At 55.6% G+C, this 15,722-nt stretch overlaps 9 protein-coding genes across 9 annotated transcripts; 5 read left to right on the top strand and 4 right to left on the bottom strand.

The window, feature by feature from the left end:
• Positions 1 to 683: 683 nt before the first annotated feature.
• Positions 684 to 2,121, bottom strand: F5144DRAFT_355023 (uncharacterized protein). The gene is made up of 2 exons (XM_066784338.1): positions 741 to 2,121; positions 684 to 688 (listed from the first exon to the last, which is right to left on the bottom strand). Exon 1 carries the CDS (start codon positions 1,765 to 1,767, stop codon positions 931 to 933), a length of 837 nt encoding a protein of 278 aa, XP_066639920.1. The 5' UTR covers positions 1,768 to 2,121; the 3' UTR covers positions 684 to 688; positions 741 to 930.
• Positions 2,122 to 2,300: 179 nt separating this feature from the next.
• Positions 2,301 to 3,363, top strand: F5144DRAFT_355666 (uncharacterized protein). The gene has a single exon (XM_066784340.1). The coding sequence runs from the start codon at positions 2,391 to 2,393 to the stop codon at positions 3,129 to 3,131; it is 741 nt and encodes a 246-aa protein (XP_066639919.1). The 5' UTR covers positions 2,301 to 2,390; the 3' UTR covers positions 3,132 to 3,363.
• F5144DRAFT_582590 (CHAT domain-containing protein) lies at positions 2,781 to 4,840 on the top strand. The gene has a single exon (XM_066789507.1). The coding sequence runs from the start codon at positions 3,267 to 3,269 to the stop codon at positions 4,740 to 4,742; it is 1,476 nt and encodes a 491-aa protein (XP_066639918.1). The 5' UTR covers positions 2,781 to 3,266; the 3' UTR covers positions 4,743 to 4,840.
• A 375-nt stretch (positions 4,841 to 5,215) lies between these two features.
• On the top strand, positions 5,216 to 6,614 carry F5144DRAFT_605702 (uncharacterized protein; the record flags this gene model as incomplete). The annotated part of the gene is made up of 3 exons (XM_066791453.1): positions 5,216 to 5,977; positions 6,030 to 6,129; positions 6,187 to 6,614. The coding sequence occupies 3 exons, from the start codon at positions 5,216 to 5,218 to the stop codon at positions 6,612 to 6,614; spliced, it is 1,290 nt and encodes a 429-aa protein (XP_066639917.1).
• An 899-nt stretch (positions 6,615 to 7,513) lies between these two features.
• F5144DRAFT_605701 (RlpA-like double-psi beta-barrel-protein domain-containing protein-containing protein) lies at positions 7,514 to 7,948 on the bottom strand (the record flags this gene model as incomplete). Its single annotated transcript, XM_066791452.1, has 1 exon — positions 7,514 to 7,948. One exon carries the CDS (start codon positions 7,946 to 7,948, stop codon positions 7,514 to 7,516), a length of 435 nt encoding a protein of 144 aa, XP_066639916.1.
• Positions 7,949 to 9,412: 1,464 nt separating this feature from the next.
• F5144DRAFT_496965 (Alpha/Beta hydrolase protein) lies at positions 9,413 to 11,245 on the top strand (the record flags this gene model as incomplete). Its single annotated transcript, XM_066786180.1, has 1 exon — positions 9,413 to 11,245. One exon carries the CDS (start codon positions 9,413 to 9,415, stop codon positions 11,243 to 11,245), a length of 1,833 nt encoding a protein of 610 aa, XP_066639915.1.
• Positions 11,246 to 11,814: 569 nt separating this feature from the next.
• On the top strand, positions 11,815 to 12,564 carry F5144DRAFT_615031 (uncharacterized protein). Its single transcript, XM_066791785.1, has 2 exons — positions 11,815 to 12,117; positions 12,188 to 12,564. The coding sequence occupies exons 1-2, from the start codon at positions 12,029 to 12,031 to the stop codon at positions 12,450 to 12,452; spliced, it is 354 nt and encodes a 117-aa protein (XP_066639914.1). The 5' UTR covers positions 11,815 to 12,028; the 3' UTR covers positions 12,453 to 12,564.
• Positions 12,565 to 12,587: 23 nt separating this feature from the next.
• Positions 12,588 to 13,483, bottom strand: F5144DRAFT_354801 (uncharacterized protein). The gene has a single exon (XM_066784337.1). It carries the CDS (start codon positions 13,448 to 13,450, stop codon positions 12,809 to 12,811), a length of 642 nt encoding a protein of 213 aa, XP_066639913.1. The 5' UTR covers positions 13,451 to 13,483; the 3' UTR covers positions 12,588 to 12,808.
• Positions 13,484 to 13,523: 40 nt separating this feature from the next.
• Positions 13,524 to 14,474, bottom strand: F5144DRAFT_495471 (uncharacterized protein; the record flags this gene model as incomplete). The annotated part of the gene is made up of 3 exons (XM_066786101.1): positions 13,524 to 13,750; positions 13,801 to 14,215; positions 14,403 to 14,474. The coding sequence occupies 3 exons, from the start codon at positions 14,472 to 14,474 to the stop codon at positions 13,524 to 13,526; spliced, it is 714 nt and encodes a 237-aa protein (XP_066639912.1).
• Positions 14,475 to 15,722: the final 1,248 nt, after the last annotated feature.

Below are 15,722 nucleotides of genomic sequence, written 5' to 3'. Positions count from 1 at the left end.
CGCAGGGCCCGGCCAATCGATCGTTCGGATATCCTCCTCCCGAACCTACGATGGAGGAAGTCTGCCATCTCGCATCGGTACATGTACGGCTGTTTAATCAGCACATTACAGAGGGCTTCCCGCATACGTAGTGTTATGCAGCTGCGGCGACCGACGCGGCTTGTTCTTCTAGTGGGCATTTTGGACTGTTGTCTCTCCTGACGGATTCTCTGGACGGCGCGCATGGTGCACGAGGCTTCTAATGCTATTAGCTTGGTCTCAAATTCTTCCGTCAGCAAAGTTCTGATCAGAATATGTTGTGTAGCATCCAGTTGCGGCGCCATGATCGTAGTGGCATGAAAGTGCTAGGGATGGAAGAGGGGAAAGAAAGGACAGAAGGGGGGGAGGGCAGATGGGAGGGACTCTTTGGACGAGTGGGGCAATGTGAGGGGCGAGTAACATCTAGGCGAGGCACAAGGGCACTGCGAATGCTGCCTCAATTCTGCTAATCGAAAGCTGAGGAAAGGAGAGGGAGAAGATACAAGATGCGCGTCTGTAACGCGAGCAGTATGCGCGGGTGGGGCTAGTCCCAATGCGGAAGTGCACTCACAACCCCAACCCTGGGTGCGCTTTCCGTCACAAGCAACCGCCAGTTCTGGCTCTGTTAGGTATTGCTCCTGAAGTACACTAAAAGGCGAATTGGGTGTCGCTGATTTTTTCGTTAACTTTTTTTAAGGACTGCGGGTCAGCCTATGACGTACGTGGCTTGGCAGGATGCGACTGTCACAGGAAAGTACTCGGTGAGCAAAACCTAACAATTTCTCGGCGCTTAACTCGACTCTTGACAAGAATGGCTGTGGTACTCTGCATAATACGCGACGTCAAAATCTCAAATCCATGCACAACACGGACCTGCGCAAAGGTAGGCCATCCAGTACCGCATATAAGCCACTAAGATTCGTCGAACGAGCGCATGTACAACACCTCGCCGTCAACCACCTCCCTATCCCAATCTCCATCCAGACCTTGTACGTCGGCCAATTCAACTTCGATGATGTCGTCTTCTCCCTCCTCCTCGTCTCTCGCTCTGTCCATCGATGGCCAGTGACACACCTTCGACAGTCGAGACTTGTCGATATGCTTGCTCGAGAGCCAGCTGTGGCAGAGTTTGCGGTACTCCAAAGCGCAAACCTGTTCGCCGGGGGCCACGAACTGTGACTGTGTCCCATCCAGGCCCTGCTGATGGATGGCCATGCTGGGGTCGATTGTGTCTCCAAGCGGCACGACGACCCCGGCAGCAGCAAGGGACAGGCTGACTGGAACGTTGATCTGGCCGCCCGCACTGCTCCCATCTACTGATTCCTGGCTGATAATGGCATTCGTGATAGTATGAAACCCAACGATCATATAGATATCGTGACCTTTGTCGATTCTCCGCTCGATCCAGGCTCGTGTGGCTGGTACACGTGTTGCTTCCTCGAACCAACGCTCGGAGTTATCGAGAGTGTACGTCTTGACGTGTTCTGTGGTGACGCGAATCTTCGCCTTGGCGCGCTTTGCAAAACTAATAGATACCAGAGACGTGAGGGTCGAAGCGAAGCTGGAATAACTGGCAACATGATGCTCGCCGGTGTACGAGTCGCGCAGTGACTCTAGCACGCGGGGTTGGTTAGTTGAGAGGGGATCATTGTAATCCTGGTGTGGGTGCTCGACGTTAGTGGTGAATCGGCCGAGTTTGACGGAGTTCTGCGGTAGAAAGATCTGCGGTAGGATGATGCTCGCCCTCATGTTGCGTTGGTTGGAGTTGGACGTCGTAGGGTTGGCTTGGCATAGCGGCGTGCGATAATCTTTACATTTGTAGATGTGAGGCCGCCGATAGCCGACACTATTCGCTCATTGCCTAGTGGTGGCTGTGCTGACTGGGCGGAGTGCATGCTGCACGCTACTGCGGAAGGTTGAGTCACCTAAAAAGCGTCCGCAAGCAGACGCGGGGTGTTTCTCAACATGAGAAGTCTGCGGATTAGGAACTACATACAGGCATTCGGGATCAGATGTACAATAGCTTCAGAAGCGTAAACTGTTGAATTGTAAGTAAATCTATAGAGAACGCCTCTATATCCGTTCAACATCTCGGTGTAGCTTTTTTTGGTTTTCTTTTCGACTTGATCATCGCTGGCTGATCTCCAACGCGATACCCAACCCGGAGATACGCACGCGTCAGCCACCGCCATAGACGTGAGCTATCCCGCCGCAGCCGCGACTCAGCCACCACCACGAAGAGCAAGCATGGCCAGCTGCTGCAATTGCGGGGCCTGGCGCCGGAGGCCACCGGCTAGAATAATAAACAATTGCCACAGCAGGGGCATGCGTCACGAACCAGCGTCGCGACATTCCACTTTGCAGTTCCGACAATGGGCCTCCAGCAGATGATTCAATGGCTCGTTCAGCAAGGAGTTGATAGCGAAGATGTCCCAGACCTGCTTGCGTCCTTCGCAATTCAGGCGTACAGAGAATACGAAAAGTCCAGAAGCAAGGAGGATATTGATAAAGCAGTGGGATTCGCTAGAGGAAGCATTGGTGCAGGACGTGATGGCGACCCATCATTGATAGGGAGGTTGAACAATCTCGGGGTTATGCTTGGTCGCCGGTATGAGCGGACGGGCGCCATGACCGACCTGGAGGAAGCCATCGGCGTGGCTAGGCAGGCGGTCGAGTCGACGCCACATGACCATCCCGACCGGGCAGCCTGCTTAAACAACCTCGGAAACAAGCTTGAGAGCCGGTATGAGCGGACGGGCGCCATGGCCGACCTGGAGGAAGCCATCGGCGTGGCTAGGCAGGCGGTCGAGTCGACGCCACACGACCATCCCGACCGGGTAGGGAGGTTAAACAACCTCGGAAACAAGCTTGGTCGCCGGTATGAGCGGACGGGCGCCATGACCGACCTGGAGGAAGCCATCGGCGTGGCTAGGCAGGCGGTCGAGTCGACGCCACATGACCATCCCGACCGGGCAGCCTGCTTAAACAACCTCGGAAACATGCTTGGTCGCCGGTATGAGCGGACGGGCGCCATGGCCGACCTAGAAACGACTTCATCATGCCTTCACGACGCTTGGCTTTGTCATACTGCTATTCCATTCCATCGAATTTAAGCAGCAGCCCAATGTCTCAAACTCCTCGCTGCCCAAACCAAAATCGATGTCGCTATCTCTCTCGGACAAGCCGTCATCGACCTCCTCCCGGCCGTCAACACCAAACTTCTCGACCGCAATGACCAACAGTACGTCATGTCGATCTTTGCTGGCGTCGCTGCCGACGTCTGCGCCTTTCTTCTTGCGTCGAATCAGCCTACCAATGCCCTCGAGTACCTCGAGAAAGGCCGTGCCGTCATTATCGGCCAGCTGGTCGACGGTCGGAGCGACGTTTCGGCCTTGACAGAAGCACATCCTAACATAGCTCGCCGATACGAACAGCTTCGGGACGACGTCAACAGGCCCTCCAGTCAACTTGACAAAGATGCGGGAGGGGGGCAGGTGGCAGGCCGGCGTCGAGAAGCCGTGGCCGAACTCGACGCATGCATCCGCGAGATCAGGAGCATTGCAGGAAACGAGCGCTTCTTACTCGGCCAGACAGCGGCCGAAATGCAGCAATGTGCCGTAGGCGGCACGATCGTCATCGTCAACATTACCAGGTTTCGGAGCGACGCGATTCTTGTGTCCCGCGGAGCCGTCAAGGCTCTCAGCCTGCCAGGGCTGCTCGCGTCGGACGCAGAGGCCTGGCTGGGTAAGAAATGGACGGGACGCGGAGTGCGTCGGCATGAACGCGCGCAGAAGAACAAGGAATACCTCGAGTACCTGGCTTGGCTGTGGGACGTGTGCGTTAGGCCCGTTTTTAACGAAGTGCACAGGGTACATGACACGACAGACAGACTGTCGCGGATATGGTGGATCGGGACAGGGTTGGGCAGCTCAATGCCGTTTCATGCTGCCGGGGTGCATTCTCCCGGCTCGACGGAAAACGCCTTCAGCAAGGCCGTCTCATCGTACACTCCGTCCATCAAGGCACTCGGGTATGCTCAGCAGCGAGCCCGGGCCACAGACGGCGCGCGGGGCGCGCTTCTGATCGCCTCTATGCCCACCACGCCGGGCCAGGTCTCGCAGCCGGATGCTCGCAAGCCGCCGGATCTCCCTGGTGTGGCGGAAGAAAAGAAGAAGATCACGGACATAGTCAATGGCCACGTACCTATAGAGCCGCTGGACCTACCAAGCGTGGACCAGGTGGTCGATAAGCTGACGGACTGCTATATCGCACACTTTGCTTGCCACGGTTCGACGGACTATGCCGACCCGTCCAACAGCGGACTGATCTTGCAGAAGCGCGGAGAAGGCCAAGAGGCAGAACAGGACCGGCTGACGGTGCATAGGGTGTCGGAGCTGAGCCTGGCACACGCCCGCATAGCATACCTGTCGGCGTGCTCGACGGCGGAGAACGGGGCGGCGCGGCTGTCGGACGAGGTGATCCACGTGGTGAGCGGGTTCCAGGTAGCCGGGTTTCCGTACGTGGTGGGATGCCTGTGGCCGTCGATAGACAGGGTCTGCGTAGAGGTGGCAAGCGGCTTCTACCGGTCGCTGTTGCAGCGGAGGGGCGCGGGGTTGGACGGCGGCGAGGTGGCGTGGGCTGTGCGGGAGGCGGTGATGGCGGTGCGGGAGGCGGAGATGGACCAGCCGCTGGTGTGGGCGCAGTTTGTGCATTTCGGAGCGTAGTTCGGGTGTCGTAGCAATACACTGATAGTGTAGGCGCCAAAAATGACTGAAGGTCTGTCTAGTTAAGCGCCGAGAAATTGTTAGGTTTTGCTCACTGAGTACCTTCCTGTGACAGTCGCATCCTGCCAAGCCACGTACGTCATAGGCTGACCCGCAGTCTACGGAAGCCGATAGGTACAACTCGGACAAAGTCGAATTTGCCCGTGCGTTTTCATCAGCCCACGCCCACGTAAATTTTGATAAAGCAGGTTGCACGCCTTGTTAAGTCGATAGTCTTTGTCAGCGTGCATTTAGCCAGCCATTCGCAATAAGAAGGTCGAACTCTTCTTCCCCACAATATCAATATTTTGCACCGCCACAACTTTCCTTCTGCCTCACCAACCCCTACAGTAAGTTATCCCTAACCTTCAAAACCACCTCAATCAACAATTCCGAACGACCTCCGTACTTCGGTACCGCTCGCTACCAATGCGATGGACGGCCACGTTGGCGCCGCCCCGACTCCGGCCAAGAACGACAACGTTCCCGATAATGCCCCCATTGCGACAACTGACGTTGGTACGGACCTTCCCATCGTCACCGGTTCGCCTCTTGTCGATCCTGCCATCGTTTACAACCCCAGAAACGCTAGTCGTCGTCGCCCTCGCTCGTTCTCGGCCGAGTTCGCAGCTCTCAAGGCCAAATACCCGAACGAGTTCAAAGCCCACGTTCCGGGCACTGTTGCGACGACCCGCGACGAACTCAAGGAGACATACCCTAGAGACTCCGGTACAGACTCTGTCCCCGGACTGGTTTGCAGCACCGACAATACACACCCCCATCGTCGTACCAGCCTGCTGTCTTCGCAGCCTCCAACTCTGACACCGACTAAGAGGAAGGACGTTACGCCGGAACACTACTACATTGAGACGGATTACGAGGGCAGACTTCCTCCTTCGTATAAGGGCAAGAAAAATGGCGTTCTGGCGCCCGTTATGCGTCCTCTTCCTGCTGTAGAGACAGCTGTGACGAACGGTAACGACAACGACGACGAGGACGAGAATGAGAGCGAGTACGAGTACGCGAACGAGTTCCCTTGGCAGGTCTGTAACACGGTACTCCCGGTGCATAGCGTGGACCAGCGTGAGCCTTCGCCTAACCAGACCCTGTCCTATACCGCCTGGACTGTCAACCGTCTTGCGCGTCAGTCAGGCAAGGAGGGCCTTCTGTGGACGATATTGAACAAGGGTGGCGCGGTACGTTGCATCCCTCATTCTCCCTTTTACTTGCTGTACTAATAATATACAGACTTACCTTCTGGCCCGAGTGATCAAGCTCAAGAGCCGTCGTAACGGCGCGCAGGTCGTTTTCAGCGCTCTCAAATTCGAGCGTCATCAGCAGCGTACTGGTATGTAACTTGCGTTTTCCCTTTCCTTTTACAATGCTCATTACTAACATATTGTAGCCATTGCAGCCCACGTCAAGCTGCCGCAGTTGAATACGGATCCATGCACTGGCTGTGCTAGTTCTACTAGTACGGGCCCGTTCTCGACCTGCATCCAGACTGGCGAGTTCATTGGTGGCTGTACGAATTGTCAGTACCATTCAAAGTCTAACTGCAGCCTTCGTACCGATGCCCGGCCTGTGGATAACACCCCTGTCCGTACTGCACCTCCTCGCGGCGCTAACAAGCGTCGTAACAACGCTCCTGTGAAGGCTCGCCCTGCACCTGCCTATCGTAAACAGGATGCTACTAACGACGACGATGGGGACGAGAACCGTACTTGCGTCGTTCCATTCAAGTACTTGCCCACTGCGGAGATCGAGCAGCTTGTTAAAGAGGCGAATATGGAGCTTGCGCTTCGTCATATCGCTGCTTCGGAGGGCCGTTAGATTGCAGTTGCGATGACGGCATGACGACGGTATGCATTGCATTGGGAAGGGGTTGGCAGGCTCGGAACAGTTGGCGTTACGGGGATATACCCTTTAGATTATCGTAAGTCCTTACGAAACGACTTCGTAATAGCAGTTAAAAAAGTCTAAGGTAACCAAGAATCATCGAGCTTTCAAGAATGCGATCGAGGCCGCAGGTACCGTTTTGGGGCCATTAGTGGGATATACAAGTCAGCAACAACCCCAAACTCAAGAGGAGCCGTCCAACTCCCGTAAAGTCAGCATTGAAGGGGTTCAATGTCAGGTCTGAACTGCAAGAAAGGGGACTAAAGGAAGCCGCTGTTCCAGCGTCTAGCTTGACCTGGGCATCGCACTATCTTGAGGAGTAGGACTGCCTCGAATCAACGCCCTCACTATCAGGCCAAACTGGGCCAGGGTGCGCTCCACACGGAATACTACCCTCAAGATAACGGGTGATCATGGTTTCTTATAATTACCTCACGTATGGAGCGCGGGACAGCGTCACGATGCAGAACAATCAGCCTGATGGGTTTGATCCCAACACACAGTTTCATGAAATCCAGTTTAGCACCGCAATCAAGCTGATGTCGATGGCCCAAACTACGCGGATCAAGTTTGCAATCGAAAGAGCAAAACACAACGAGGGCGAAACACAGCAAAAGAAGAGTGCAGATGTGGGAACTGAAGAGTTTCCGAGAGCGATCCACCCTAACCTAACCTGAGTAGCTATCATCCCCCTCTCCCCAGGCCAAGGCCATCCGTGACCAGACCATCCATGTGATCCCCAATCCCACTCTCAGAAAAGAAATCCCGATCAGTGCTCCCAAGTACGTCCCCCTCACCCAAGCGCAAAGTCAGCGCCAGAAGGCGACCCCAACCTAGATCCACTCCCAAGTGCCCTGGATGACGCCGACGCTGAGGGCGGCGAGGGTCTGGAAGGCGGCCGGGCTGAAGTCGAGGTCGCCCGAGTTGCAGGCCTTGCAGCGGTCGACGACGGTGACGTCGACGGACTTGCCGGCGTAGGAGGCGCGGATGCGGCGGCCGCAGAGCGGGTTGTTGTTGGGATTGCCGTTGGGGGTCGACGGGTCGAAGTCGGCGTGGCTCATGGCAACCACGTAGTCGCCGTCGCCGTGGTTCTGGCCGCACGCGCCCAGGCCCGGGTTGTAGTAGGTGAAGCGGCCCGAGGTCTGGGCGGCGCGCTTGTCGGCGCCGGCAGCCGAGATGGCGTCGGTGGTAGAGATGGGGGTCGCGACGGTGGCGCCCATGAGCGTGGCCGTGACGGCGAGAACGGAAGCAATGGTGGTGGCGAACATCTTGACTGTGTTCGAAGGGAAGATGGTGTGTTTTGTTTGTGCAATTGGGTTTGGAGACAAGAAGATGATGGTATTCTTTGCTCGAAAAGAGGAGTTTGTTCGTGGTGAGGAAGAAGAAGTGGCTTGGAGGTGGTCGAGGAGAAGGTAATTTATAGGCAACATACCTCGAGTTCCGTCTCATACCTCGCCAGCATGTTGCTGTTGCGCTCACAAGTGAAAATTGCAGGCGAAGAATTCTCCCGCCCTCCTTATTGTGCTAACGCGCTATCAGTTTCATATGAGCAAGTTCCTGCTTCCCATGACGCGTCAACCTCACGCTGAACCTCTCCGTCCCATACTCGGGGAGTTCACATGTGCCGTAACGGCAAGCCTCAAACAAGTGCTGGTTGGTGGATGTTTCCCACAAACACCAGCCCAGCCCTCAAGGTCCCCTAGTCAAATCACCAGGGAGGTTTCATTACTAACAGTAACTAGCCCTTTGAGCTACCGAACCTTACACGGGACATGAAGTGGCGCCTCCATTGGCCATCACATTTTTACACACAGAACAAAGGTTTTCCGCTATCAAGATGTGATCAAGGCACACACCTGTTTGTGCTTCTTATTGTGTGCGTAGTTCATCACGTTCCAAAGCATTCTGCAAGGACGATCATTCTGCCCTCCGTGGTTGCACAACAATCGATGTTTGCTCCTTTCACATGGCCAACGGTTCAAGGTCGAGGAGCTTTTAGAAAAAAGAGTATTCTCCACTACCCCCAGCTTATTTTGACTTTTCTGAGATGGATCAAAGGCAGTTGGTTTGAGAGAGATTGCCCACTGTGTACATGGGTACATGGTGTAACCCCTTGGAGGTGGGTCCGTCAAGTTCCGTTGTTTACTTTCTCCAAGGCATTTGGAGCGGAGCTACGATGAAGGCAATCAATCCACCGAAACCGTGAATTATACGAGGAGTTCAATTCGAAACGCGGTGCTACCTAAACGGATCAAGGTTGGGTAATAGGTCTTGGATGAGGGGTGAAGCTTGTCAGGGACATGTCAGTAGGTAGGAAGCACTGCTACAGCAGTCCCGACTGGACATAAAGGGCATCAAAAGGTAGCTAGGAAGGTTACACCATCAGTCCATCAGCTAGCGGCTGCGGGTTCTGACACCGGAGGTTAATGTGCCCAGCAACCCAATGCCAAGGAGGTACGAAACCCAGGCGGTTTTCTGTCTCTTTCGAGGCGCCTGAATACGAAATAGGTACGCTGGACCAACCACGTTTTGGGGTAGTCAAGGAGTGGAGCCGAGGCTCGGGGGCTGAGCTGAGATTGAGGCCGAGTGTGACTCCCGCAGGTTCCCCCGCAGTCTCATCGTCCCGCCGGCGCCCTTCAAAAGTTTCCTTGTCATCTTGCCTTTGGGAGATATTTGAGCGGGGACAACAGGTAGGATTTCTCAACCTCTGAGAAAGAACACTGTGTCCCACCATGCGAATCTCTTCGTCTCAACCCGATTGCGAGCGCGCGCCCTTGCTCATAAATGCGCCTGCCGCCCTCGATGGCTCACCCGAAGAGGAACTTCGCGCGATGTCACTATGGCAGACGGTCCGCGAAAATTTCAAGCGGAGAGGGAGATACTTTCTCTTGATAGGCCTCATCAACAGTACCTTGGCTACACTCGCCCACCCATATGTACACGAGATATGGAATTATTTTCACCCCCACGAGCACGCCATCCTCCACTCCGGGGAGCACATCCGCTGGACTCTCTGCGGCACCATCGCCGACCGCACCCTGGAATGCACCAGCCTCACCGTCCCCATGGACCACTTCAACACGACCAACAACCTCCCCGACGACAAATCCTTCACCCTGCCCCTCGTCCGCCTGCGCAGCCGCAACCCCACCTCGACCACGCGCAACCTGCTGCTCAACCCGGGCGGGCCGGGCGGCTCGGGCACCGCCACCGTGCACCGCCGCGGCGCGCAGCTGGCCGACATCGTCGGCGACGGCTTCCACCTCATCGGCTTCGACCCGCGCGGCGTCAACGGCTCCACCCCGCGCGCCACCTGCTACCCGACCGTCGACGACCGCCGCGCGCTGTCCGCGGTGCGCGCCAAGAGGGTTGTCCAGGACAGTGGTGAGCTGTGGGCCTGGACGCAGGGCTTTGTGCAGGCTTGTGCGGACACCATGGGCGACCATGGCCGCTACATCAATACCCCGCAGACGGCGGCCGATATGAATTCTATTCTGGATGCGGTCGGACAGGAGGGGTTGTATTACTGGGGGTTCAGTTATGGCACTATTCTTGGACAGACGTACGCTACTATGTTCCCGGATAGGGTGGAGCGGGTGATTGTGGATGGGGTTGCGAACCAGTTCGATTGGTATGAGGAGTTGCTGGATGCTGAGATGCTGACTGATACGGACCGGGTGCTTGAGGGATTTGTGGAGGAGTGTGTCAAGGTTGGGGAAACCGATTGTGCGTTGGCGGAACTGGCAGGGACCAAGGAAGAGTTGCTGGAATTGGTGGTGACGGGGTTTGCTAAGCTGGAGGATGAGCCGGTCGGAGTATACGTCAATAACACGGTGTTCGGCGTGCTGGACTACTGGACAGTCTGGCAGAATGGCGTGTTTCCGGCACTGTATAAGCCGGCGACCTGGAGGGACCTAGCAACTAATTTGGCTTTGTTGTTGCGCGGCAACGCTACCGCTGCGTTCCTGGCTTACGGTAGAGAGGAAGCCTGGGAAAGCTTGGGCGATGCGCTCAAGTTTGTTAGCCTCAACGATGGTACCTCAGGGCCTCTCAAGTGGCCCGCAGATCGAGCTGAGCTGGTGGACCAGTTGCTCCCTTTCTTCAACCTCTCCCTCTTCACCGACATCCAGTACGACTACTACTTTTCCAAGCAGGCCTGGACAATCCCGCATACACACACCTTCGTCCCGAAGAAAAAGGTCAAAACGGCACATCCGCTATTACTGCTCTCGACAACATGGGATCCTGTTTGCCCCATGATCTCCGCGAAAGGGGCAAATGAGGTATTTGAGGGGTCTCAGATCGTGGAGGTTAAGGGATATGGCCACTGCACAATGGCTCTGCCCTCTCTGTGCGTCGCACACCATGTGCGAAACTTTCTGTATCACGGGAAGCTGCCAGAGGGTCCTGTGCAATGCGAAGCAGACGGCAAACCGTACTTTTCGAAGCCCGAGGAAGTATCAGCCGAGGCCCAGTTTCAGACTCTGGGAGCAGAGGACAAACTGATTTGGCAGGCCCAACAAGAACTCGCGCGAGACTCATGGCTTGGGCCTTGGAGAATGTAAACCTTGGTGGGTTCCACGCAGCACTCATATGACTAGGAAATAGGTGTTAATTGCTCGCATCTGGCGAAACTCTTCTTGGAAACAAGCCGATCAGAGATAAGTTCATAGAATGACAGAAACACGCCGATCTGATGGTCGATAAACGTGGCGGTGCGGCCTCATACCATTTCTGCTTGTTGCAGGCCCCTTGGGCGGACCGTTTTCTCTCGGGTGCAGCGCGGCAATTAAAAGCTAGCCCCGTCGTAAACGCTCTCAAAGCAATGGATAAGCTGCTGAAACTGTGGGCCCTCAAGCGTCCACGCGTATCAACGCTGCATCGGGGCCGTCAGCATGAAACTGCCGGACCCTCTCCGGGCCGCGACATCGGGTTGAAGCTGACCAGCTCGGCCCGTCGTAAATATCCGAGGCTTGTAATGCGATTTGATCATCATGCCACATTAGGGGCCTGTGGAGCTTCAACTTTGGTCAATTTGGGCTTGGTGTTGGCCAAGCCTGTCACGGACAATGAGCCGTGACATGAAAGTGAGATATGCATCAGCGGCGGCCACGGCCTCCCTCGCTTTTCTCTTTGAAGCGAAAACTTGTATACATTGCGAGGAAGATAATAGACTTTGATCACAGATCAAGGGAGAAAAACCAAGTATAAGTTTCTTGCATCCCGCCTGTGGAAAGGAAGATCATCAGATAGCTTCACAACAACAGCAACAAAAACAGACATCTCAACACAACCACAACCGCAAACCACTTCATAAACCCCACAAACCAGATACTTCAATAGTCAACATGCGTGCCACTGCTACCCTCCTGTTCGTTGCCGGCCTCACCAGCACTGCTTTCGGTGCCGCCACCAAGATGTACGACGACGAGAACTGGTACGTAGCATCAACTCGCGGAGTCATCCTTTCCCCTGTCAGCTTAACCTTGACTAACCCCCTAACCCAGCACCAACGAGGTCGACAAGAAGGTCTACAACGGCTTCTCGTCGGGTGATGCTCCCCTGACGGACAACATCAAGGCCATCAAGGTCGACGCTATTACCGACACTTGGTTCGCCTACCAGGACAGCGACGGCGACAAGTGCAAGGGTGACCTCCTCACCAAGCTCGAGGACGACAAGTGCATCACCGTCGCTCAGCTCGGCATTGGCTGCACCCGTTTGTGCAGCGGCGGCCTGGGCGGCGGCGACTGCGCCTCGACCACCGCTTAGGGCAAGCTGGTATTTTGACGGAGAGCGGTTGGTTGCTGTTGATTTTTTTATAGAGCGAGTTATGATGCAGCTAGAGAGATATGGATAGGGTTTGAGACCCGATGCTTACAATACCGTCCCCTTGTTTCTGTGACTGTGCACTTCATTGTAGTAAACCCGGGGATCCAGCCTTCGCTTCAACAGTTGATTGTGCTCAAGGGTTTAAGTTCATCCTAGGGCCCCCCTAGGCACCGCGATATGCTCAGTACAAAATGCAACCTTTGTTTACAATGGTATCGTATGACAAGAAATGAGACCCAAAAACGCCACTGCCCCTTACATGTATCCATACAAGTCAAGTGACAAAGCCCCAAACATCAACGCATCCCCCCCGGCCCGCCAAAGTCAAACCGAAACCCCATATCCTGCGACGACTGACTCCCATGCGTCGTCACGATCCTCGCACTCACCGGCCTCGCCACCTGCGCAACCTCATACACATGCGGCGGCCCCGTCAACGTCTTGGCCGAATCCGGCCTCTCCTCATCATCCTCACCCCTACTCTCAACCACACCAACCCCACTACCAACAACCGTACTACTACTATTATTACTCGCCGTCCTCACGCTCTTCCCCCCCAGCGAATGATGATGATGACCATCACCAACACCCTCCTCGCCAGCATACCCGTACCTGTCATTGGTGTGATACCCGCCGGCGTGGTACCCGCCGGTACCGTACTGCATAAAATCAACACTCATCCGCCCCGAGGGCAGCGTGCCGTCCAGGAAGCGGCCGCTGCCGCTGGCGCGGGTCGTGCCCTCCCAGTCGTGGAACGTGTCGAGCAAGCTGTCGAGGAAGCACTTGCGGGAGGGGGGCTGGGAGGGATCGGAGGGGCGGTGCCGTGCGTGTGGGGAGAGGCAGTGTTTTTCGTGGGGGTGGAGTTGCTGGTGGTGGTGGTGGTGTTGGTTGTGCCGGTGGGCGAGGGCGGAGGTCTTTTCGTTGTGTACGAAGAGCATGCGGAAGGATACGAGGCAGGAGATTATGTAGGCTGGGGAGGGGGTTAGTTTTGGAGGGTTTGGGTTTAGGGGTTTAGGAAAGTCTCTTACCCATGATGAACTCGATCGAGAGCCAGAACCATGCCCAGGCGATGTTTTGGGTTTGGGAGCCGTCGGTGGCGACTTTGCCCGTGTGAATGGTGCCGCGGATGATGGTCACAGCGACGGTGAGTAACGTCAGGGAGAAGATGGCGCCGAGAATCAGCTTCTTCCGCATGGTGAGGCGGACTTTCCAGAGAATGACGATGGGAAGGCAGAGGACTGGAGTTGTTAGTTACGTGTATCCGTTTTTCGGGGGGTGAGATCCTTACTGAGGAGGTCCGAAGCCGCGTCAATGGTGCAGTAGGCAATCATATAGGCCCATTGCCGCGCGGTCTCGCCGTTCGCAGTGCATTGGAAAAAGATGACATCGAGGGAGCTCAACATGCACTTGTACTCAATGAGAGCGATGCTGATAGCATAAGATGCTAGGGTCACAAACGCCACGAACCACCAAAACATGATGTACTTGGGTATTTGGCGGCCGAGGCGGTGGAAGAAGAGGAGGAAGCTCAACTTCACAGCATGTACCCCCGTGATGCTAAGAATCCCCTGGATGAAAATGCCGTGGAGTGCCTTGGGCACGTCGTCGACGAAGGTCGCGGGGATGGGGATCGCGCCGTTGGAGACATCCTCGAGCATGTACACATAATGCAGCCGCAGTTGGGCGACACAGGCTGCGGCTAGCTGGATGCCGAGCACCGCCATCATGATCCAGTCCTCAGGCAGCAGACGACGGAAGCATATCCACCGGATGTATGAGCGTGCACAAAAGCCGATGAAGCAGAGTGCAAAGCCCACCCATATGACAGCCTGTGATATCATGTTAGAGATAGATGGCTAAGCTGGGCACGCCCGACTTTGGTCAACTCACCTTCATGGCCTCCACCGGCATTAGATGCCCGGTGGTGCGAAGGAGCTGGTCTTCGGATGGTGACAAAGACATGATGGTGTTGGAGGCTCAGACGCCGAAGGTAAACACCAAAGGATGACCGGCAGTCGATGAAGAACGGGCACAAGCGTGTCCCGGCAGAGCGAATGCGGTAGGCTTTGTACCTGGGGTTGGAGGATGGTGAGGCGTTGCCAAACCCGCCACGGGCGAGCAGATTCTCAAACTCTCATCCTGCCGTCGGGCGGGCCAGTAACATAACATTTTGGTGGACTTGAGACATGCCATGGAGCCAAAAGCGAAGTGCCTGCCTAGGTGAAGGCACAGTTTGGTGTGCCGCTCCAGCTGAATTTCCTCTGACTGGCTGGAAGGGATGGGGGGAGGGGAAAATAGCTGGCGGATGCGGCACAGCGGATGCGCAGCTGAGACCTAAACCACCAACCAACCTAGTTGGGGATGCCAAGCAGTAGAATGTCACCACTAGGTGTGAGCAAGAAACGGTGCCATGGTGCCCATGCATCAATCAAGAAATCCGAAAACTGCGGGAGCTGTACGGCTGGGCTATCGTTAATTTTGTATTCGGGTTGGGGCCCGTTGGGCTATTAGATGGTGAAACACGGCATCCGCTTTGAGACGAGATTGAAGAGACCGGTTCGTAGTCCCAAATCCTCGGCGGCATTCGGGCTGATCGGAGCTGGGCAAAGCTGAGGTGAGCGTAAACCCTGATTCGGCTTGGGGACTCTTGTCCTTTTAAGGTTCTGAGCTCGCGCAGCACACTCGTTCCCCTTGTCACTGTCCCCCTTGCCACCGTTCCTTTCGGTCACACGGGCCCGCTCTTTTCTCCAGAACTTATGTCCACTTACGGAGTACGGAGTTTCGCAATGAAGCCTCCGTATCCACACAACATCAACCAACCCGAACAAGGTTCTGGGGCCTGGCTGTGACTTAATTCCACCGATTCGCTGTCCGCCGAGCTGCATTGCAATGCTCACCCTCCGGAACAGAATTCAACACCGATTTAGGCCCCACAGAGCACAATACCCGAAGGGCTTCAAGTTGCGAACTGTCCACGGCCGCCGGAAGATATCGCTGGCGTGGGAGATGGGTACTCGATATCATTACTTTGACGTCGACCAAACAAACTATCCGCTGTCTCTCTTAAGAAGGGCCCTGGACGATATATCGAGAAACTTGATGCATTGACACGACTGTTCCCTATCAAACTCTCGGGCCTACTGCAGTAATCCCTGCCCCCCCCCCCCCCAGGCCATCCATCCAGCTCCCTGCTTCACCAGGTGCACTTGA

Source organism: Chaetomium tenue, assembly GCF_020726465.1.
Source record: "Chaetomium tenue strain MPI-SDFR-AT-0079 chromosome Unknown F5144scaffold_6, whole genome shotgun sequence".
Taxonomy (NCBI): Eukaryota; Fungi; Ascomycota; class Sordariomycetes; order Sordariales; family Chaetomiaceae; genus Chaetomium; species Chaetomium tenue.
The sequence above is the reverse complement of the archived record's forward strand: the minus strand, read 5'-3'. Positions and strand labels throughout refer to the sequence as shown.